The 24182-nt window shown below is 34.3% G+C and overlaps 1 protein-coding gene across 26 annotated transcripts in view; it reads right to left on the bottom strand.

Annotated features, from left to right (window-relative positions):
* The window catches only part of RIMS1 (regulating synaptic membrane exocytosis 1), a gene marked incomplete at both ends in the record, with an annotated part of 304965 nt that overhangs the window by 32262 nt on the left and 248521 nt on the right, over window positions 1–24182 (bottom strand). For 11 of the 26 annotated variants that reach the window (XM_081313235.1, XM_081313249.1, XM_081313229.1 and 8 more), the window contains 2 exons: window positions 2081–2247; window positions 7067–7179. The exons of 12 other annotated variants lie outside the window; for them this stretch is intronic. In XM_081313235.1, the coding sequence (XP_081169361.1) occupies window positions 2081–2247; window positions 7067–7179 (280 nt within the window). Of the gene's footprint in view, window positions 1–2080; window positions 2248–7066; window positions 7180–22267; window positions 22298–24182 lie in introns of all 26 variants that reach the window. 3 more of the 26 variants (XM_081313224.1, XM_081313231.1, XM_081313228.1) reach the window with 1 other exon arrangement.

Genomic DNA, 24182 nt, shown 5'->3' with positions numbered 1-24182 from the left:
CGCCACGACAAGGCAGTAATCCATGAAGGGGAAGGATATCATATTGTATCCTTAATTTGTTGACATAGAGGGTGAGAAGTTAAGTAAATGGGATGTGTATTTTGAATATTAGATTTTGTGAGGAATGGTGATAGATGAATTGGGAGTATATCAATCATTTTGGGAATGATAAATATCAAACGTTAAATCTAAATGTTAGTGGAAATTAAAACTGAAAAATTTATTAGATCATTGATTGTCTAAAAGACTGTATGTTAAAACAAATAGAATATGTGTAAACTAAAAACTATGGATATATGTAAGAAAGTTATTTTTTATGTGATTGATAGGATAAAACCTGTCTTTAAATTCACAAATAGACAGTACATATGAAGGGAAAAAGAGAGGAAATGTTTATGGTAGCAGTCTGAAATCTGTACTAATGATATCTGTATGTAATTGAATTACTACTACCCAGCCACCAAGCTGCTTTTCAAATATCTAAATGTAATATTAGAAAATAAATAAAATTTGTAATAATAATAATAATAATAATAATAATAATAATAATAATAATAATAATAATAATAATAATAAACATAAACAATGCAATCTCACGGGACCCAAGAAGTAAGCCTATTTTTATGTGCTCACTATATTCTGGAACAGCATCTTTCTAGAGATTTGTGTGGCTCCTGCCCTAGTCTTATTCCAATAAGCTCTTAAAACCTAGCCTCAGTTTACATTACATGATAAGCTTCTGCTGGAGGAGTTCTATGTTAAGAACATGTTGGTTTATTCTTGTAGATTTATTTTTAATATTGTATACTGCTCAGAACTTTTATGGAGTCAAGTATCCTTAAAAATTTGAAAAATATTTAAAAAACATGCCACAACCAAATATTCTGATTTTGTGTTGCTCACAGGAAATTACCATACAACTAGATTTAAGTTTTAAGGACTTCGAAGATATGATGCAGAAGTATTTCATAAAGCAACTTAAATGTCCAGACTGCTACTTGATTATGATTGCTTCATTAAATAAAGATAGATAGTGGCGCAGTGGTTACAATGCAGTACTGCAGGCTACTTCTGCTGCCTCCTGGCTGCCAGCAGTTTGGCAATTCCGAGTCTCACCAGCTAAAGTTTGACTCAGATTGTTGGGGGCAATATGCTGATGCTGTAAACCACTTAGAGAGGGCTATAAAGCACTATGATAAAGGCTAAGTGCTTGCCATTGCTATAGACTTTTTAGATGAAATAAAACTCGTTAATTTTAAGGGATGCCTTGTACACTGACTATTAATTATTAAATACTGGCTTGATTTAAATAATGTTTCTGATATGTTACACTGATGTAAGATCAGTTTTATTTTCAACACAAATCTAACATTACTTCAAAAATTCTTATTTGACTTTATATAGTTTGTAAACCATGTCCATATCTCTTTTTTTACTTTTACTTAAACAGAATAAAAGAGTTGGAAGGGACATTTGAGGTCTTCTATTTCAACATGCTGCTCAAGCAGGAGACCCTGTAACATTCCAGTCAAATGGCTGTCCAATCTCTTCTTTAAAAAAATCTGCAGTGATGGAGCACCCACATCTTCTACTGTTCTTTTTTGTGGCCCTGCTTTTAAACAATTATTAAAAACAAAAGAGAAAAATCATACTGCGAGTGTAAAAACTTCATTCGCTGGAGTTCAAGCTATATTGAACTTGCTTGGATGGTAGTTAACAGCATCTGCTTGAAATTCCTGCACATTTCAAAGGATCTTTGCAAATTAGAGGGTTTTTTTGTTTTGTTTTGTTTTCTGCACTTTCTTTGAACCCTTGATATGTTTTGATGTAATGCTATATCCTGTGGACATCTGTATTTGTGACACATGCCAAAATGACTTTTTTAAACCACTGCTCTACCATATGAAGAGAGGTGAGCACCCTTGTCTGGTCTCACCAAATGTTTACTGTTGTTGAGGAATCGGTTTATTTTGTAAAACTATGTGAATCTAAAATATAGGGTTTAGCAAATCATTGTACGTTGTATGGAAAAAGACATAAGGTTTTAATTAGCACATTATCCTAAAGATTTAAAGCTCACCTGATTCTGCCTCTTGGATGCTCGGATTGCTCTGACATAAAGCTTGTGCTGCTGAGGCGAGAGGCACTGCTGGTACGGGAAATAGCTGACACATCACTGACATCACTGTCTGAGGACTTGGCAGAGACATTATCACAACTTCTGTACTGATCGGTTTGTATATTATACTGAAGATGAGAAGAGACAATGTGAGGTCCATTGACAACCATGCAAAACCAAAAATGTCATGTCATTACAAGCACCAGTTATGAGAGGCACAACTTCAGAAGGCTGCCAATGAACTGCTGCTGATTTTATGTAGTACAGTAATTAAAAAAGAGGCATACACTATTTCATAAAGTTTAAGTAACCAGTTTATGAGAAGGTAAGCAGAAAGAATAGAGCATTAACTTTAAAATGGATAAATAAAAATATTAATTTGCAAATGACCACAATTCTGATCGTTTCTGTATGCACACATTATCCCTGACTTAAAAAAAAAAGACTGGTAGGCAGTATTGTGCTTCTCATGTTCAGCAAGAAGTTTGCTATTTATTTATTTATTTTAAAAAATGGTGGCGGCAGCAGCATTGTTGAGTATTGAAATGATTAAGGGTAACAATCTGAGCTGCTAAATGATGATGCAATCTCTTCAAAGTTTCTACTCTAAACTTGATTTCCAACAAGTGTTTACTACTATCAGTGCCCATGGTCCACATAGGGATTTTGTTGACTTCTAGTGGATACTCAGGGAATGGAAAGTGTACAGCAAAATAGGGATAGTAGAACAAAAAAAAACCCTGCTTCTTGTTAGCATTTCTGTTGGTCTTTAGTGCTGCTTTTAATGAAAGAAACAGACAGCACAATCCAGCTAAAATGACCATTTCAGAATGACTTGAAAATGGTCGTTTCAGAATGACCTGAAAATGGTCATTTCAGAATGACCTGAAAATACACTAAGTATTGATATTTTTTGTAATTTAACAGTAAATAATTCAATCACCCTATTTCTCAGTTTGGACAACTAGTTGAGAATATAAATATACTGTAGTACATTTTCTATAAAAATATAGATTTGAAAAATCCAAAAAAAACCCAACACCCTTCTAAAATTTATCAAATTATCTATAAACTATGCTCAGTTTCAAAACCCATCTACAGTACCAGTATTTCATGCCTGGTTTTACAATTAAACTCCCTGCTTTATATTCTGAATACTACATAAGAAGCTTCAGTAAGTACTTTATAAAAAACTATTTCACAAAATTAGGAAGTTGTATATATAAATAAGTTGCTGATAGCAGTCTCCTAGAATCTTGCCCTCTAGTCTAGGCTTAAAACCCCCATCTGCCTGAATCAGCTGTATAAAGCTGCTTGTTTCCTGGCTTTCATTGTTTCTGCCATCTGTCCCTTGTTAGTAAAATTCCCATTTTACAGTTTCAACCTTCGAACTATTTCATTACAATTAGATTAGGTATTGGACCACTTTTCAATCTCTAATGGTCCTTTTTCTGTTACACATCAAATGATTGAATAAACTCAGGTAATAACAAAAAGTTCAAATAAATCAAGTAAAAGATTAAAAAAATCAAGTAAATTTCCACCAAAAGATCTCCCCAAAATCATGGTGATACTTTCTGGTTTTCCTCAATGGGAAATTTTTGGGATGGTGTATTTGCACAATACGATAAGCCATAAAGCTGGAGAGGGCAGTTTGCAAGCTACATGGTTCAGAAGTGGGGGAAGGAATGATAGGCAGCCCTATACAGTTTTGAAGCAATTGTGCAAGATTTGAAAAAAAACACAACTTTAATGATTCAAAGTAAAGGGCTTCATTTGTACTGCAAACATTGTGAAGCACCTCTTTCAAATGCATTGCACTGCTGTCACAGTTAGCTGTCTTTTGTTAACTGTCTTTTGTTAACGTGTAAAAGGCATTACATGTTAAACAAAATCACAGATATATTTTTGTAAATAATCACCTACTCTAAAAGTTGATATTACATTGCATAATGACTTATCATAAAGCAGGGGTGTCAAACTCGCAACGTCACATGACGTGTCACGATGTATTTTTTTCCATTGCTGGCAATGGGGTGGGCACGGTTTCACCATGACACATCCGGCTGGCGGGCCAGCAGTTTGACACCTCTGGTATAAAGAGGATGTAGGTATTACCCCTTATCACCCCTTATGAGGATGTAGGTATTACCCCTTATCACCACATAGCTACAGTTAATTCATGGTTTTCAAGTGAAGGCTACTGCTAAGCTTGTAAGCCGCCCTGAGTCTTTGGAGAAGGGCGGGATATAAATGGAATTTTTTTAAAAAAAATAGACCACGTGTCAGATAATACTTCGTGACATACAGGTATGAAAGTCTACTATTAATTTAGGAAGCTATAAAACCACAATTTACATACAGCAATGTTAGTAATTGTAATAGCCAGCAAAGTATGCGAACAAAAGCATGTTGTACATATGGTATTTTATATTAAATACATCTTTCTCATGAATACTTCAAAGTGGAAATCTGTTTGGAATATTAGACTAAATGACCTTTTTAGTAACTGAAATTGTGACCAGAAACTCAGGATTTAAGCAAAATGGTCACTAAAAGAAAAATCACATGACTATGACTCTGCTTCCGATTTTACTTCACATTTCTTTCCCTTTATGATATCATTAAGGTTATGACCCCAAACAGTTGGGTGAACCCAAACAGCAGGTAAGGATTCAGGAAGTTAGGCAAATCTTACAACTTTTTACCCTGTCCTTGGAAATGCTTACCCTGGCACTGGGCTAATTATCTTATTTAGTAGTAGGTTGTGGTCTAGTTTATCAAATACCTTACTGAAGTCCAAGTAAATTATATCCACAGCATTCCTCTGGTCCATTAATTTTGTCACATTGTCAAAGAATGCAATAAGATTTGTTTGGCTCGATCTGTTTTTGACAAACTCATGTTGGCTTCTGTTTATGACTTTTTTGCCTCTAGCATTTGCATATTTGTTGCTTGATTATCTTTTCCAGAATCCTCCCAGGTATTGATGTCAGGCTGATAGATCTGTAATTTTTTTTTCCAACTTCAAAAAAGAAAAAAATGGATCCAGGTACAGATCTATCAGCCTGACATCAATACCTGGAAAGATTCTAGAAAAGGAATATAACAATATTTATTCTTCCAATATCTTTGCTTTCCAAAAACTATTGTAATTTAATTGTCTATTTAGTAATTATTTATTAGATTTCTATATGGGCACACTCCTGGAGAATTTATTGTGGCTTCCAGCAGAAAAATCATAGAGTAGAACCAATTTAACAAAGGTATTTAACAGTTTTTAGTTAAACAGTTAAAATCCACATTCCCACTCTTATTATATTTATTATTAAATATTCTAATACCCATAACCATATTAAAATTAGTTCTACACATCACTGTTTTCATAGCCTTTCTAAATATCAAGAGAAAAGGAGCTATATGGATATAGGAGAAGGGATTTTATCTCAGGGGTTTGTGACACAACTAAAAAACATTGCTTTCTGCTCTCCTCCTAAGTCTCACACAGGTAGGCAAAACTCTCAGCACTGCAGCAGTTCCTAACTAGCTTAGTGGAGTACACTTAGTGGAGTGTCTTTTATATATAACTATAAAAAATGTAGAATGAGACAAGTTGTCTAATACAAACAAAAGCAAAGAGAAGGTCTAAATATACCACTTCGTTGGTATTTCTGAATGATGGGGAGCAAATAATAAAAAGCAAAGGAGAAAAAGGACAGTACAACATAATCATACAAACTGTCCCTGTTTTCTTTACGCATTGCTGCACATACAAATAATAGGTAGAACATGCATCACAATCTCATAACATGTGATGAAAATGCTGGATTTTACAGATTACATTTATCAATACATAAGTTGCCATAATGTTTTGATCTGAAATCTTTGAGGAAATTGAAAAAAAATTGCACAACAATTTTTAAAAATAAATCCCATGATAGGGTTATTGTCTAGATTGCCTACAATAAAAAGTGGTGTTTGAATTAACATAATGATTCAATTTCTCCTGTTAGCAACCAGTAAGTTATTCCATAAAATCCTAATTATTGGATAATAAAATCACTAGCAAAAATCACACTTTAAACAAAAACTTCTGCTTGTAAATAAACAATTACTATATATGATTGATCTGACTGTTTAGTCAACACATTAATGTATACAACTGAATATGTGAATAGCAAATTGAATCCTTTCCTTCTGCAAACTCATGCTATAGTATGTGACAAGCTTATGATCCATGGAAGCCTTTATAGATAAGTAAAAGCTTTCTGCTGTAAACAGTCACACTATGTACATGAAGAACAGTTGTGAGAGATTATGGGGAAGAAGGAAAAGGAATGACTTAAAAAGGGAATGACCTGTTCACCACTTTTTCTGAGCTACTCACTTGCACAGGGATTGTATTACTACTTGAAATGTAAGTTTCCTAAGTGTAGAAAGACTTTTTTTTCTAAAAGGAGGGATATCTCCCTGATTCAGTTACAAATCCTAGAGAAAGATTTCCAATTTGACAAAAGTGATTTGTTTTAGAAATCCTCCTTAAGATGTTTTTTTAACTTTAATTAACACAACGTGAAGATTAATGACTAATGTTCTTTATTATTTTAATGAGTGGGAAGGGGGAACAAAGCAACAATTTTATTTTCCATAACCAGAATAAGAATGTTTAAATGTAACCATCTGATATATTCTTTTAATGCAGTTAGTTAAAAAAAAGCTGAGGAATGCTTCCTCATTGAAAAAAAAAATCACAAATGAAATAATGACATAATAATATGGTTTCTGTAAAATAACGTAGTATCAGTAGCTTCCTAAATTGAACCAATAAAAAGCATCTTTGGAGTGATATCAGGTATTCTTCCTCAATATTTTTGTCTTATGCCATATTTTTAACATTTATGTAAATTCTCCAACTTTTGAAACAAAGTGTTGCATTTTGATATTTACCTTAGTATATTGCTCATGTTCAAGTTCTTGACTAGAACCACACCCTGTTGTCTGATTATACCGGTGCATTTTCATTTTCATCTGTCTTGTTCGTTCCTCCACTACTAAATTTACTGCAAAAACAGATAATGGAAAACTATTAAAAAGTGGTTGAAAAACTTTGAATGTAGGAAGTAATTTGATGCAAATATGACTTTACTTCAAACTGAATAAATATTCAAACAGTATCTCCATCAGGATGTGAAAGCAAAACATAAGCATGCTGATGCTGATCAACAAGGATTGCTTGGAAACCTTATCTGCACATTTCCAAATTTCCAACATATCCATAACATGCATTCATTTATATAGAATATTTCTTAAAATTGAAAAATATTATTTTTTTCCTTTTCAAAATATGTCTCTATAATATACCTCTACAAGGATAACATTCCATCCATGTTAAAATATTTATTGTACTTTTAAAATAATTTTAATGAGGTTCTTAAAAGATATGACATTTGCAAATGTGGTAGACATGGCTTCCAAACAATTTTGCATCGCTTTGTTTATAACTGATTTAAAGCCTCAAAACAGCAGCCTGTTTATATGCAAAGCTTTTCTCTATATTGAACGGAGGTTACGTCTCACACATATATTTTGATACAGGAAAACATTCTAGTTGGATTGTGTCTAATTTGACCCTGGAATATAGATTCCTGAAAAATATATATTTCTTCCATAGAACAAGAACAGTAAATTCAGTTTCTTAGAAAATCAGTGTACATCATCATCTACTGAATTTAAATACCTCCTCACACCTAAGTGTGCAAAATATAACATTACAAGAAGGGGAAAGGGAAAGTATGCAAAGCATAGATGTAGGTAAATACATAACCAAAACTTAGTTTCTAGCTGAGAAAGATGATTAAATTAAACCTTTGTGCAATAGCAGATTTATAAGACAGTTAAAAAAGGTTGCACCAAATACATGTGCAATATTATATAAAATAGGACACCGGTAATGAATGAGTCAAATCAGGAGATTTGGGTCATATTACTTTTTCTGAAAGCGCAGATGTGTTCTGGCTTATCTAAGAAGGTATTGGCGCATTCTGGATTTTTGGAAGTATATTATTGATACTTTCTAACACACTTCATTAACTGTATGGTTTAGGTTTTAATCAAACAAAAGCAAAAGACAGATATTAAGAACAACAATAAATATTTGCTGTGTATTTTCCTTTCCATGTTATTCTGTCAAATAACCTAACCGACTCCTAAATGTATTTACTTGGCTCATTGTGTTTGCAAAGGCCTGCTTCTACCTAGCCTGGTAAAGACCCCAATTTTAACGTTCTCATTGCCATCTAGATCATCTGAGTTAGTCTTAGAGGCCCCTGCCTACAGCTCTTTGATGAAGATGTGATAGTGGAGATAAATGAATACAAATCCAAACAGGTGATGAATACATGTCAAACGTCTCCAGTGATGATAATATCTTTCTTCACAGCATAACCATTTAGATAGGTAAGGGAAGCCATATGCCTAAAACCTGTTAATACTGTTTCTGCAACTTGCTACTAAGGTACCGTAGCTTAAAATCCCTGTGTAAAACACTATGTGATTAATTCACATAGCTATGCACCATGTGTTAGGGAATAACCTGAGGATCTGGCATTCCTACAGTACTGCTTTATGAAAAACATCCCCTGGGAAGGAAAATTCATATTCCCTAGTACAGAGAGATGATACAAAACAATGATCCTGGCCACACAGAAATCTAAAACTTGGGCCATGCATATTCAAGGCACTGTGGTTATTACAGAAAGTTCTAGGTGTAAAATGTTTAGGGAGCATCATGGCTTAAAGTTAGTACACAAATTGTCACTTGTTTTTGCTCAACATTGCCTCATTCATTTCAGAGTCTAGGGTGGCAGCATTTTCTATGTGTAACCCTCCAATTTTTCTGAGTCTTCCCATTTTTTTTCTTGGACTGTCCAGTAGCTTTGGTAATGCTGTAAGATGTCAGGGTAGAAATATAACAGCTAAAACCTAAAGCAAAATATTTATTTCACCACAGAATTCCAGTACAAAATTAACCATCTGTCTTGTAGGATATTGAGTAATAGGAAGCTGTCTGCTTTTCCAGACCATGATGGAGTAACATACACTTCTGGGTGTGAGCATTGTATTTAGATTATTACTCACAATCTAATGGATTGTCTTTAGCCAATAGGTTACCAGACCCTTAGACTGTGCAACTAGGAATCTAGGAAACCAATTATCTGATATAATCTAATTTTTGTAAAGTTCCAACCATGAATTGTTTATCCATGTTATTCCATAAAATTAAAGACTCAAAATTTAACCCAAAATAGATTCGTCATCTCAAAACCATAGATGACACAGCAATAAAACAAGGTACCTTTTTTATTAGAAATGTCTGAAAGGGAACATTAATGCCTACCTGCCTCAAAATGGAAGACAACAAGGACTCCCCAAAACCTAGGTTTTCTGAGGCTTCAAGGAAAACAGCACATTTGTAGTTTGGACTAAAAACCTTTATCACTTTATCTTTGGAAAACAAATAAAGTTTGTGTGTGTGGCTGTGTGTGGATGTGTGTGTGTGTGTGTGTGTGTGTGTGTGTGTGTGTGTGTGTGTGTGTGAGTTTGTGTGCAAAGAGCCTTAAATGATAGTTGAGAACTAATACTTTTATATTAAAATACTCAGTATATGATTTCATTTTTCAAACTTTTGATGATCTTTACTGACAGAGATTTTAGTATCCAAACATGTGTCGTATTATTTAATTTAAACATAGGGATAAATATTACTTCATAGAACAGGCCAAGCATTGTACAAATAAGAATTTTACATTGTGAGCATTCCTCTTGCCTCTTCCAGATCATCAGGCATCATGCTATGATTAAAGGTAATAGCACTTCTAGTAGCATCTACTTCATTTCTAGTATTTTTATCTTAGTTATATTATCTTATATACAAAATGCAGAAAGCCAATTATCATGGCCAATTGGTTCTATTTGCATGTAAAAAAAGCATGCATATACTGAAAGCTCTAATTTTCATCTATGTGTTTGACTGGCATTTCACCAGACAGGATACAATCTTAAATCAACATTAATGTCCAGTCCAGATTATAATAAATAAATAAGTGAAGGAATTAAGATTTGGAAGGCATACATTTGGAGGATACATGAGAGAATAATTGGTTGCAAAAGTTTGTAACTCAAAAAAATTAAATCAAAGAAAACCGAATCCTTGAAGATGCTAAGGGAAATGAAGACGGAAATAAACTAGGAGATAAAGAAGCTGCCATTTTTACAGATTGGCCTTAGTAAGGACATTAGAAACATGAATCTGTGGCAATGGACAGTTGATCCCAAGGAGCACAGAAAAAGGAAACTAGGAAAGATATTAAAAACTGAGGAACTGTGGACAAACACAAGCAAAAGACGAGAGGGAGAAGACGCAAGGCTTTTCCCTCCAACAGCATTTAGCCTAGATGAAACTCCATTCCTTGCATGAAACATGGGAAGAGGGGCAGGTTCTTGCAAAGTATTAAGGAGTATTACTTGGCAAACTAGCTTGATGCTGAGAGAGAGAGAGAGAGAGAGATCTCCATCAGGCAGTAAACGCCATCTGGACCCACTGAGAAGGATCAAGGCTTGAAGACTCAAGAGGACAATCAGCCAGGCTAAGATGGAGATCCAAACCAGGAGAAGGATCTAGCAGCCAAACACAACATAGCGAGGAAGGGCTCCTACATCAGCTTTTTGCAGGGCTTCTGGGTGAGGATCTATGGTGGACTAAACATTCTTGACGGAGAGGGGGTGGCACTGCAGCAGAAATGGATAGCTAAATGGTGATTTCTGGCCAGCATAGTCTTTCTGGACAAGGAGAATTGTGGGATCACCCTCCTGCACTCTGGACAGCTATTGCTCATAAGGAGACTGTAGGAACTGAGGTTTTTCTAGTTAATATGTGAGTTGAGTGCTGGGAATCAAGAGATTTCAATCAAACTCACAGCCTAAATGCTGCCTATATGGACACAAGGTTCACAGGGGCCTCACTTTCTTAAAACACTTTCTGATGTAATCAATTAAATAAACAGAGATTTTCTGAGTGGCAGGACAAGAGAAACCCACTTGGTGAGTCAACATTCTTTCTGGATTAGAAAGGAAAAAAGGGGTTTCAAAGATCTAGAAAACTTTTGGCAAAATGCTTAAGAAGGATTGGTTGAAATTGATACTGAAATTACAAGTGGAATAACATGGCTATGCAAAATGTGTTTCATCAGTATTATTCCAACCTGTATAAAAGACAAAGACATTTCTCTGGAGAAAATAGATGAATATCTAAAGAAACAAAATTTACAGAGGATTACAGACAAAGAGAAACAGATTACCAATGGACCTATAACAATAAAGGAAGTATGCAAAGCTATAAAAAGTGTTAAATCAGGAAAGGAAAGGAGCCCGGACCAGATGGATTACCATGTTCTTATTATAAATGTTTTGAGGATGAACTTTTACAAACTTTACAAAATATGATGAATTCTGTTTTATAGGGAGAAGGATGTCAGAATTGGAAACTGGCCAATATAGCATTAATAACTGTTTTTAAAAGTAAATATATTTGGTTTGTGTTAAGTATGTGCTCTGTTTTAAAAATACTTTAGTCCATTAGACAGCTCAATTTGTACTGTGTATGATGAGAAAGAAAAAACTGCTGGCATTGAGTAAGCATCTCTCTGCAGGACAGAAGGAGATTCACTAATAGCTTAGTGGTATTTAAAGTTATTCCCATAGTTCTGTGATACTTGTTTTATCTGTATGTTTGCTTTTTAAAAGCAACTGATACATCCGTTCTGTTAGGCATATGGTGTTAGCCTACAATGTTGGGTTGAAAATATATTAACCATAATGCTATGTCTTTAAGTTGTTAATTGGCCAATGGGTGTGTAAGTGTTCTCATGGCCATAAGAGGAAGCTAGGAACGTAGCTTCTCTCTCTCTCTGAATTCACTGATCTCTACTACTACTGTTTTTGCTCTGCTGTTGGTTTACTACTGTTGTAAACCTGAACTGTGTATTGACCTCTGGACCGGTAAGAAGACTTTGTAGTTTGGATTACTCCTTGGACTGTTGCTATTGTGTATGACTTGGACTGTTTATTTTTGACTGTGCATTTTTGTTCTTACACCACCTCAAAGTAAAATACTTTTTGCTTTTACAACTCAGTGTACTCCTGTGTGTGACTCTTACTGCTCTCAGTACCCTTCCTTGTCTGTGCAACTCTTTGGTAGCACAAGGAGACCTCTGCACAACAAATTCCTTAACACGTTCTTCCTGTTCATAATATTTTTTTACAGGATGCTAGAAGAGGGAGGGAGAAATTGCTGCTTAGAAATTTCCCCTCTGGCTAAAGACTTGTAATCAGGGTTATTCAAGGTGAACTGCAAGAACCTAGAGAGATCCTTACATGGGAAACCTTAGAAGGAAACAGCTCCTCAAATGTTCTGCATTAAAACAGAAGCTATATTTTTATTTTATTTTTATTTTAATAATATTTCTATACCGCCCTTCTCCCGAAGGACTCAGGGCGGTGAACAGGGCAAGAATAAAAATACAAATTACAAAAGTTAAAACAAGATTAAATAAATGCCCACATACTAAAATACATCATTAAAAACTAATAAAAAACAGTAGCAACCCCCCCCCCAATCCCCTCATCAGGCCAGGCCAGCTTGTTCAAAAAAGTATGTTTTTAGCTCGCGGCGAAAGGAGCGAAGGTCGGGCGCCGTCCGGAGCTCAACCGGTAGCTGGTTCCATAGCTCCGGGGCGCCCACAGAGAAGGATCTCCCCCTGGGGGCCACCAATCGACATTCTCTGACCGGTGGCACCCTGAGGAGGCCCTCTCTGTGGGAACGCACAAGGTGGAGGGAAGTCGATGCCGGCAGCAGGTGTTCCCTCAGGTACTCCGGACCCCTGCCATGTAGGGCTTTGAATACCATTACTAGTACCTTGAATCTCACCCGGAAGGCAAGTAATGTTGCTACTGACTACAAGAAAAAAATGTCAAAGAACTCTAGTTCTACATTGAAAGATGGGAACAGAATGGGTAACAGGGGATTTGATATTTTTAAAACATTGTGTGTGTCTTCATTTCATCAAAGAAACCTAGGGATCGACAAAGGTGTGATCTAAAGTATCACAAATTGTGGTACAATTTATTCAAAGTATTTGGCACTTGCTCCTTGATTTCATTTTGTGCCTGGAACTACGTATTATGTTGCTGATGAGTTCTGGAAAATTTAAGGCTTGCACATGGTATTTCTACTCATAATGTAACTATTAAAATATAACTCCATATGCAAAATCCAAAAAATAAAAGATATCAATTAAAAAAGAGACTTATTTGTAAAGATCTGCTAAGAGATTGGAAGACGTATTCAATATTTGTATTATTCATACCATGTATTCTTTTTGATGAATTTAGTTTTGTGCCCAGAAACTTTTAACAGAAATAGTTACTGTTTAGCAAAGCCATATATAACATTAAAACAACTTATACATAATTCATCTCTTAAAGTTATTTATTAACTTGAATCCTATTATGATAGAATCCTATTCTATATCATTACTCTTGCCTTTTTTGCTTTCTTCCTTGTCCCTACCTTATTCACATTCCTACTGTTACTTCAGTTCAATTAAATAATTCCCTTCTGTTATTGATGGTACATATATTTTTTTTCCTGATAATGTAACTTTATTGCTTCATGCATTGATCTTGGTTCTTTTGAGCAGAAAGACAGAAAAATGAAACATTCCAGGAACAACTTCCAGTTTATACCACAACACCCACATGCACACCCAAAAGACTAGCTTTCCCAAATTGAAACTACTTAAACTAATTATGGAATAATCTGCAAGGGTTTGTTACCCAATATTGCTTCAGCAATTCATTTGTGAAAGCAATTTTTAAATTATTAGTTTAAAGCTTTTATAACCTTTCCCAGACAAATATTTAGAGGTGGTGAAAATGGCCTCAGCTCTTTTGACACGTGAGGCCAACTGTAGCAGAAGAGGAGCATCCAAAGGAATAAGCTTTGATTAGTTTAAGTGGAGACTTTCTTAGCCTTGCTAAAAATGTGCATGATTAAGAGAATAAAGAGGACACTACTCTGAAATGTCTTAGAATACTCTGTATAGCCAATGAAAAGCAATTCCTTTGTCTCAAGATTGGTAACATTACGGTCAATATTAATTCTTGAGAATGACAGTAAAGGTTAAATATATACAGTTGCTCAAATAAAGAACTGCTCTACAGTTAATAGTTATTTAGAGTAGACTGAAAGATAAGATATGATAATCGCTACTTTTTAATATATTGATTATAAATAACTTTTCCTTATAGGAAGAAGAAACAGATAAAATATTGGAGTCTTTATTATATGTTCTGGAAAATAAAGTTCAAAGTAATTAAAAAGAAAAATGATACTACTTACTTTAAAAGCTGTCTATATATGAAGGTGTATGGAGATTCTTGTGATAATTGGTAAGAAAAAGCATTTAGTGAGACTTTTAACTGTTCATCTCTCAAGAGACTCCAAGATATGTATAATTTATTGTTAGTTGATGAAGGGACTGCAAATGATTGATTGATCGTATGACAGAAGTTCCGTTATAGGAGGGTCATAAATTCTGCAGGACAGAAGTGCCATTTCTCCAAGTATCTTTCAACCATACCTACCCTTTCATCATTCATAATAAAAAAAATTGGGAGTACAATTGGTCCACTCTTAGTCTTAGCAACATAGAAAGTCAATGTGAGTTGATTAAGAGATCTTAACTTTCTAAATATTAAAACCTGATAGTGGTTTTTGAATTTTTCCCCTATAGGTCTTAGATGGATCTTTCACGTACTGTTAACTTATGGGTCAAGGGGCATTTGCACAATCCAATGATTCTGAGCAATGTTGTTTGGAATATACATTCCCCAAAGGTTCGTCCATGACAGGCAGGTCTTAGATGAGAGATAAGATCAAATATGAAGCATTGGAAAAAGAAGTAGGAATCCTCTTTATTAGTCCACCCTAACTTGAGTTTTAGGTGAGTGCCTCGCCCCAAAACTAGGGCTTATTTTTGTGGTAGGGCTTATATTAGGCCTACCCCCCAAAATCAAGCTAGGGCTTATTTGTGGGGTAGGCCTTACTTTCAGGGAAACTAAATAGACAGACAGGCTAGCATCTGAAATGGCATAACTATAAACCAAGACAGTACTGGTGTTGCCAGAGCACAAATGTCATGACTGAACAAAGATATTCTTAGAATTAGCAATAGAATGGATTGATTTGCATCAAACATCAGATCTTCACAGAAAATGCTCAGATGCAACTCCCAAATGATAGAATTATCTCAATTTGGGTCTAAAATCCGCTATTGGTTTACATACTTATAACTGATAGAAAGATTCAAACTAGATAAAAAAGAGTTGTAGGTTTGACTTTGTTAAAAATAAACTGGAAATTTTACTGTGTGATAGTGATGAACGTATTATTGCTAAGGTCTTTGAAATGTTATTGAAATTGAATTTGGAAAGTGAACATGTAAAACATTATCTGATTCAGTGGGTAAGGAACTTTGGATATAATGTGATGCTTGAACAATGGGAGAATATGTGGATGAAAGGTTTAAAATTCACACTAAACTATAATTTAAAATAAAATTTTTGTAAGATGATGTACTGCTGGTATTTGATACCAGAAACGTTGTCCAGAATGTAGACAGATATTTCAAATGAATGTTGGAAATGTAAATGTAAAGAAGGGACGTTTAACCATTTATGGTGGAGATGTGATAAACCAAAGACACATTGGAATAAGATTTATATTTTAATACAGAAAGTTCTTAAAGAGAATATATAGATAAAACCAGAAACTTTTCTTTTGTGCTTAATGGAAAAAGACTTGGAAATTTTTTTGGGAAATCTGATCTTATGTTAATGGCATCAAAACTACTCTATGCACAAAAATGGAATGACAGCTCGATTCCCACCATGCATAAATGGCTACAAAGCTGATGGAGTTAGCAGAGATAGCTAAATTGACTGCTTTAATTAAAGAATTGAATATAAGTACTTTTGTTTCTACTTGGAAACCACTTCTGGACTTTGTGCTTGAGGTGGGAAAAAAAACTTTGATTTTGGGTTTTACTGATTAGATTGATTTGCTGTTATAGAAATGGCTAGTTTATAGTATTATGGAAGAGTTACAAGTTGAGGTTCAATGTTAAGGCCTTATTCTACACCAAAGTATGCCTTTTTTTTCTTTCCTCCCTCTCTTCCACACTTCTCTCATTTCCTTCCCCTCCCCCTTATTTCACACGACTTGCTTTTGTATTTTTGTATTTCATATTATAAGCTAATAAAACATAAAAATTTATTTTAAAAAATTTGGGTCTAAAATCTAATTTCAGTCAACATTATGATGGTTTAAATCTGTGTTCCAACTACGGTTGCTGAAAAAATGGAAGCTGAACACTTCTATTGTGAACTGTAGTATCTTGTCAACACGCCACCCATCCCCCATGGAAGGTTGGATTGATACAGTTGGACATAAATTAACTTAAAATTTGGTACTGGTGCATAAACTCAAGCAAGATATGTATTAATAGAATTCTGCAAAGAAAATTCAATTTTTTTAGCAAGTATCTTCCAAACAACAAAAGGTGATATTACATACACAAAGACATCACTGAATGGACTACATTGAAACTGAATTGACTATATGCTATGCAAAAAATATAGAGAAGTTCTATTCAGTCAACAAAAATAACACCAGATGCTCCATTTGATACATAGAGTGCCTGAAGAACTCTGAATTGAAATATATGACACATTAAAGATGAAGTAAGCAAAAATATCCCAAAAGGCAAAAAGAAAAAGAAGACAAAGTTGACTATATACAGGTAGACCTTGAGTTACAACCATTCATTTAGTGACTGTTCAAAGTTACAACAGCCTTGAAAAAGTGACTCATGATCATTTTTCACATTTATATCCATTGCAGCATCCCTGTGGTCACATGAACACTTGGCAATTGGCTTCTATTTATGACGGTTGGAGTGCCCACGGTCATGTGATCACCTATGACTGTAACTTTGTTGCTTGTATCTTACAATTTATATTGTTTTTTTGTATCCTAGTATGATTTATGTTGTTTGCTTAGCTAGCATTCTATGACTATCACCTAAGTGTGGCATCCTATGATTTGTTGTTTTTTATGATTTATGATGAATGTATTTTCATGTTGTTTATGATCATGATTATCACTATTACTTGTATGTACACTGAGAGCTTATGCACCAGACACAAATTCCTTGTGTGTCCAAACACACTTGGCCAATACAGAATTCTATTCTACTGTATTCTATTTTGTGACCTTCTGACAAGCAAATAATAATAATAATAATAATAATAATAATAATAATAATAATAATAATAATAATAATAATAATAATAATAATAATAATTTTATTTATATACCGCCCTTCTCCCGAAGGACTCAGGGCGGTGAAAAGGGCAGATATATAAAAATACAAAAATACAAAAGTTAAAAGAAAATTAAACATATGCCCAAGTGTCATGGGGAAGCCAGATTCACTTAACAACTGTGTTACTAACTTAACAACTGCAGTGATTCACTGAACAACCGTGGCAAGAAAGATTGTAAAATAGGTTAAAATTCACTTAACAACTGTCTCACTTATCAACAGACGTTGTGGTTGTAGGTCAAGGACTACCTGTACTGATATATTAAAAATGGCTGAAGAAAGATGGAAAGCAAACAGAGACAAATAAGACTTTGTCCAACCAAGTTCCAAAGAAGAATCAATAAATTAGATCTAAACAAGCAACGCAATTGAAGATAACAATGTAAAGGACAAGAACTTTGTTAATAAAATAACAGAAATCAAGAGAAACATTTATGCAACAATAAGTATTACAACGGGAAAAAAAGGCAAAGATCTAATGGAGGAAAAAAAGGCATAAAAAACTAGCATGACTATAGGAAAGACCCCAAAATTTGTACACATGCAAACGTTTGAACACTAAACCAGAATCAGACATTATGGACTGTTAAGTTAAATACGGGAAGCAATAAAGATGTAATTGATGAAAATCATGCTGATTTGTTTAAAATCCTTTGCAATCACACAGCGAAAAGTGTAGCTTATGGTTTGCATGCAGGAATGAAAAGCACAATGACAGTCAAAGGACTAGAGAAGGTCAATTTATTTTCCACTGTTAAAAAGTGGCAGTTCTAAAGAATGTTCAAGCTATCAAACAGCTACAAATGAACAAGATGATGCTCCAGTACATATGTACATATTGGATTTAGAAAAGTCAGGACCATCCAATGTCACTTTGGTAACATTTGATGGACAATAGAAAAGACAGTTACATGAAAGTTTCAGTAGATATGTTTTTTATTTTTATTTTTTTTCATTATAGCAAGGTTTTGATTGACCAGGTGTTGAGAAATAGATCCCAACAAGCAGAACTTTAAAAAAATGGGTGTACTAATTAAGCCACTTCATCTGCCTACAGAAGAATTGATAATGATGACCATGAAGCAACATTAGAATAGAAAATGGAACAATTAAATGGTTTAGAATTGGGAAAAGAGTGATGGACTATATACCTTCATTTGATGTCTTTAATTAATTAATTAATTATTTTGAAAAAATAGAAATCAAAATTGTTGGAACAAACATTAACAACCCCAGATATGATAATGTGACTTGGATGTTTGGAAGCTAAGAGGACTTAAGATCTTTCTTGTTGAAAGTGAAAATAAGTGTAAAATTAATCTTTATTTTCCCAGGCTGAATAATACACAGGGGTGGTGACTGTAACCCTAAAATTAAGAAGTACCTGCTGTTTGGGGGAAAGACTGAAACAGAATTAGATAAAATGCCGAAGTGCAAAGCTATCAGAGTTCAAGACCATGGCAAAAATATACTGCAATGAAAGCTGAACCATTACAAAGATTAAACAAGGAAAATCTATGGCTTTTAATTGTAGTGCTGGAAAAAATTGCCGGGAATATTTGGGATCAAAAGAAAAACAAATCATTCAATATTAAATTAAATAAACTAGACCTTTTTATTGGAAACACTAATAATGAAGCTAAAGTTAAGTTTGGTCACCTGGTTCAAAAGCAAAAGTTTCTGTAGGACAGGGGTGTCAAACTGCTGGCCCATGGGCCGGAGGCATAATGGCAAAACCGCGCCCACCCCATTGCCAGCAATGGGAAAAAAAGGTGTGATGCGTCGCGACACGTCGTGACGTTGAGAGTTTGACACCCCTGCTGTAGGAGATCCTGACGGTTGGAAAAGCCAAAGGCAACTGAAAAAGAGATGGGCACAAAACATGGCAGCTAGATGCTATCACTGATTACATAAGCATAAGCTTTTAAAGACTCAAACAAGCAATTCTAGTGAAAATATGATTCTTTGGTCATAATTATAAGTAACCTAAGAACATATCTGAGAGGAAAGAGAAGATGTCTCTTTTTACATATTTCCTATGCAGTTAAATTGGTGCTGGTGATGACCTATAAAGCCCTAAATGGCTTGGGTCCGGGATATCTGAGGGAACACCTGCTGCCGGCATCAAGTTCCCTTCGTCCAGTGCGCTCCCACAGGGAGGGTCTTCTCAGGGTGCCACCGGTAAGAGATTGCCGGCGGGTAACACCCAGGGATAGGGCCTTCTCAGTGGGGGCGCCTGCCCTTTGGAACCAGCTGCCAGTGGAGCTGAGGACTGCCCCCGACCTCCGTTCATTCCGCCGGGGCCTGAAGACCTGGCTCTTCGAGCTCTCTGGCCCAGGCTGAGGATTAATCTTATTTTAACTGGGGTTTTATTTATGCAGGGACAAATATAATTTTTTTTAAATTTGTTTTTAACTTTTGTATTTTGGTTTTTTAATCACCCTGTAAACCGCCCTGAGTTCTTCGGGAAAGGGCGGTATATAAATGTAATAAAATAAATAAATAAATAAATTTTGACTATATTGGGGGTGGGGGCTTAAGCACATTACTTGTAATTATTACAAAAAGAATCAGTTCTACTGCCAAACATAACCTTCCATTATATTTCTGCTCCAACTTTTTAGTTGTTTTCATCATACTATATTCTAGAATAGACAGCAAGGAAGTGGCAGAAATGCACTCTTCTACTAATATCTGTGGGAAAGCCATTCAAATCATGTTGAATCTAGTGCCTTAAGGTGCTAAACAAGGCTTACCTAGAGAAGTAGATGCATGTCTTTTGGTTTCTTCTGGCAATTGTGGGCTAGCAGCCTACATGAGATCCCAGTCAATAGTCCTCAAAGAAGGGGCTAGAAAGCGAAAAGAAGGTCTTGCTCTATATAGAGTCAGCCACCTTCTGTTGAAGCAGAAGATGAATATGAAACTGCAGGAAAGAATACTTTCTATAAATTATTCTTTTTTCCTGAGTAGGGAATACATCTATGTATATTGGAGCGGTAACTTTCCAAAATCAAGTTTCATAGGCAATAATGGAGCTGCAATATTGATAGCTGAAATTTAAGGTACTAGATAACAGCATTAAGTGTAGGAGAGTTTTTATCAGGATCATAACACAAAAGAAAGATACATATTACCCTTTCCTTTCAAGTTGTAAACCTGATAAAAATTGTCCCTGATATCAAATACTGATAGTTTTGGGGGAAAGGCTCCCACTGGAAACAGAAAAAAAAATCAGTTTTTTGTAACATAATATTAGAAATCTGGTTCATGAAGTTTGAAACAAGGTTTTCCTTTCCTTTCCCTTCTTTCAAAATCTTTAACAAATTTTACAGAAATTTAAAAGAAATAGAAAAAGTATACTTTTTTTAAAAAAAAGAAAATATATATAAGAAAAACCACACAATATCTATCTATCCAAGTTAACAAAAAATAAATCTCTACCCCACATCTTTGGTGTTTCACTGAACTCTTGGATATTATCCATCTTAGATTAACAAATATGTTCCTTGCTGACATTTCTAATAACTCACAGTATAATCTTTATGCTTCATAATTATGAAATTATTTGATCTGCTTATCCAGATTATAATTTATACTGTCTCCAAATTGTTTGATATAGCTCTGGAGCTTTGATTTATCTTTCTGAGCAATCCTATTACAGAAGATGGTGGGGAAATCATCTGAGACACAGTAGGTTAAGCCTGAGGGAGAGATATTTCATAACAAACCCAGAGCTGCATCTTTTATGGCATCCCAAGTGACACAAGGAATATGTATTTATTAGCCTTCCATCATCCATACTCTTCCAAATGTGATGGGATGAAAAGGTTAAAATTCTATAATAGCATGAGCTTCAGCTAAGAATTCTAGGAATTGCAGTCTCACCATAGGCAGAAGCCATTTGAGGAGACTAATGCTTCTATATCATCACAATAAGTCTAGCTATCCTTCTTTTTATAAGCTGCTAATCACAGTTAAATCTTACTATTTGTTAATCTGAGAATCCTATTTGTGTGTGTTTGATATTTACAATAAACATATGGTAGGCCATATCTAATATACATGTTCTGTAGGGAATATTAAAAAGAGCATGTAGGTACATCCAGCTGTATAAAATTTGATAATTCATTTTAAATATCTTTTTTACATGTTCTATTCAGTAGGATGGGGATAGAACGGAATTATGGACCCAGAATAAAAACCCTTCATCTGATTTTATTATGTGCATTAAACACACGCTGAAAGCTTATTATGCAGATTTTAAAGCTAAAATAACAATAAAAATAAAGCCAAATTTTCAGGAAAAAAAGGAAAAAATTAAAGTGCCTAGAATGTATGAATTCTAGGCACTTTAATTTTTTTCCTTTTTTTCCTGAAAATTCCCTACACTTTATGTTGTAGTCTACTGAATTATCCAAACTGTAGAACGTTGGGTAACAGCACTCTGTTTCCATGCTCTGCCCCTCAGCGAGGAAGTTACCCTAGTGATGAACCACTAAACTGTGGGTAGCAGGTCCTCTGTAGCCTTAGCTTAATGCAATGATTTAACTGAATGTAACCTACAGAAATGGATTAATATGAAATTAGTGCAGAATAAAGATAACACAGCATGAGTAATGTTAGTAAAATTGACATGGATATTTACCTTTGGATGATGAACTATAAGTCTCTTGTTCTTCAATGAATAAAATGCACGGAATGATGGGAATAAAAGAAAGAAATCAGCAATTTAAAGTTAGACAAAATGGTGTTATACATGAAAATGAAAAACACTATAGGTTCTGTTGCAACATGCAGAAAATTAATGTGGGGAAACAGATGAAAATAAATCATGACAAGTTATAAATTCTGAGGTCGATACAAAGGTAAACATGCTCAAGCTCACTGAAATTAATTGTCTTCAGTATTTTTAATGCTGAATCATGGCCTGGAATATGAATTTTACAAGTTCTGAAGTTTAAATATCATTCAAAAGCTGCATTTGATGTGATGAGCCCATAAGAATTGCTGTTTCAAATGTTTATGAATGTGAATCTGTCCATTTTTTCCACATCATTTATCATTTAAGACGTTCACACATTAAAATAAAAACAAAACACAGTATTATCACACAATACACAGGTATTTCCTTTAAGCCATTCAGATTAGAATACAACCCATTGTACTTTAATTAGACCTGCATTGCTTTCAAGTGATGGTATTAGAAACAACACTCAGATGAACAAAGTGAAAAAAAAGTTTCTATTGCAAAAACGGAATAGCAAAATCACACACACAGCCAATAATATGTGTACATTGACAAATCTGAAGAACTGATACCTATTAATTTATGACTTTTCAATGAGCTATTACCACATATTTTCCCATCAATTTCAACATATTTTAATAAGAAACTGCCTTTCCCTATGAAGTCACAATTTACTACTTAAAGATGTATTGTGTCTGAATAAAATCAAGTATGCTTTCTTTAATACAATACTCCAATGGATCCTGGCATAATTTTTGTACAAAATTTAAGAGGCATTTTAAACAAAGTATAATAAGCCAATCTAATATATACTATCAAACACTGATATCGTACTAATCATAACACAATGTTGAATACTGCAGAATCAAACATTGTCCTAAGCTCCTAGGCACTGACGATGCTACCTAGGTAGTTAATGAGAGATCTGCAAGCAAAGCTCAGAGAGCACTGAAGAGTCCATATTGTCTTAAGTATATAACAATTCTAAGTTTTGTATTTTGCTTTTGTACCTGATTAAACTATTCTTAAGATATAAATGATCAGAATATCATAAAAATTTACATATACATGAAATTGTAGCGTAAAATATACACAGATAGAAGGCACATGCTCACATTCCAAATATGTCTTTTTGGCAATCAGTTGTCTAACAGACATTCTTTATTAAATCAAACAACATTCAATTCTGAAAAATGAAAAAAATATGACACCACTGGCCTCATAAAAGAGGCCAAAAACATGTCTTGATGATTTTTATATATTTGCAAATCAGGACATATTAATACTTTTTTAAAAAGATGTACTGTCTATTACAACCCATGAACATCGCTCAAGCCTTTGTGACATGCATTTTTACAGATGCTTCAATTAAGCAGGGTGTATTAAGTAAATGTTCAGGCATAAGAAATAATACAATTCCCTCATCAGCACATTTTCACTTGGAAGTTCAGAAATAAAAATGAAAAGCTTACTGAGACCACTTAGTAAAAAAAACAACAACCCTGCATTTTCAGAAAAAAATCTATTCTAAATCCTGCAAAGACCTAATGTTTGTAGATCTGAAATGACACAGTATATGACAGTCCTAATTCTTCCCTTGCTGGCACATGATCTTCTGCAGCAAAACATTTGTTCCTCTTTTGACAGAACAAAACTATCTACTTCAATGAAAACTGTCAATTCATACATGATGAACATGTTTTAATTTTTTTTAATAGAAAAGACTGCATTACATCAAATGTTACGATAATGTATTATCCACACTGAGGAACTGAAAAATCAGTGTGTGTGTGTGTATAATTAAGTACAGACA

The sequence above is a fragment of the Vipera berus genome (genome assembly GCF_964194415.1).
Source record: "Vipera berus genome assembly, chromosome: 1".
NCBI classification, from domain to species: Eukaryota; Metazoa; Chordata; class Lepidosauria; order Squamata; family Viperidae; genus Vipera; species Vipera berus.
This window is presented reverse-complemented; position numbering and strand designations above follow the sequence as displayed.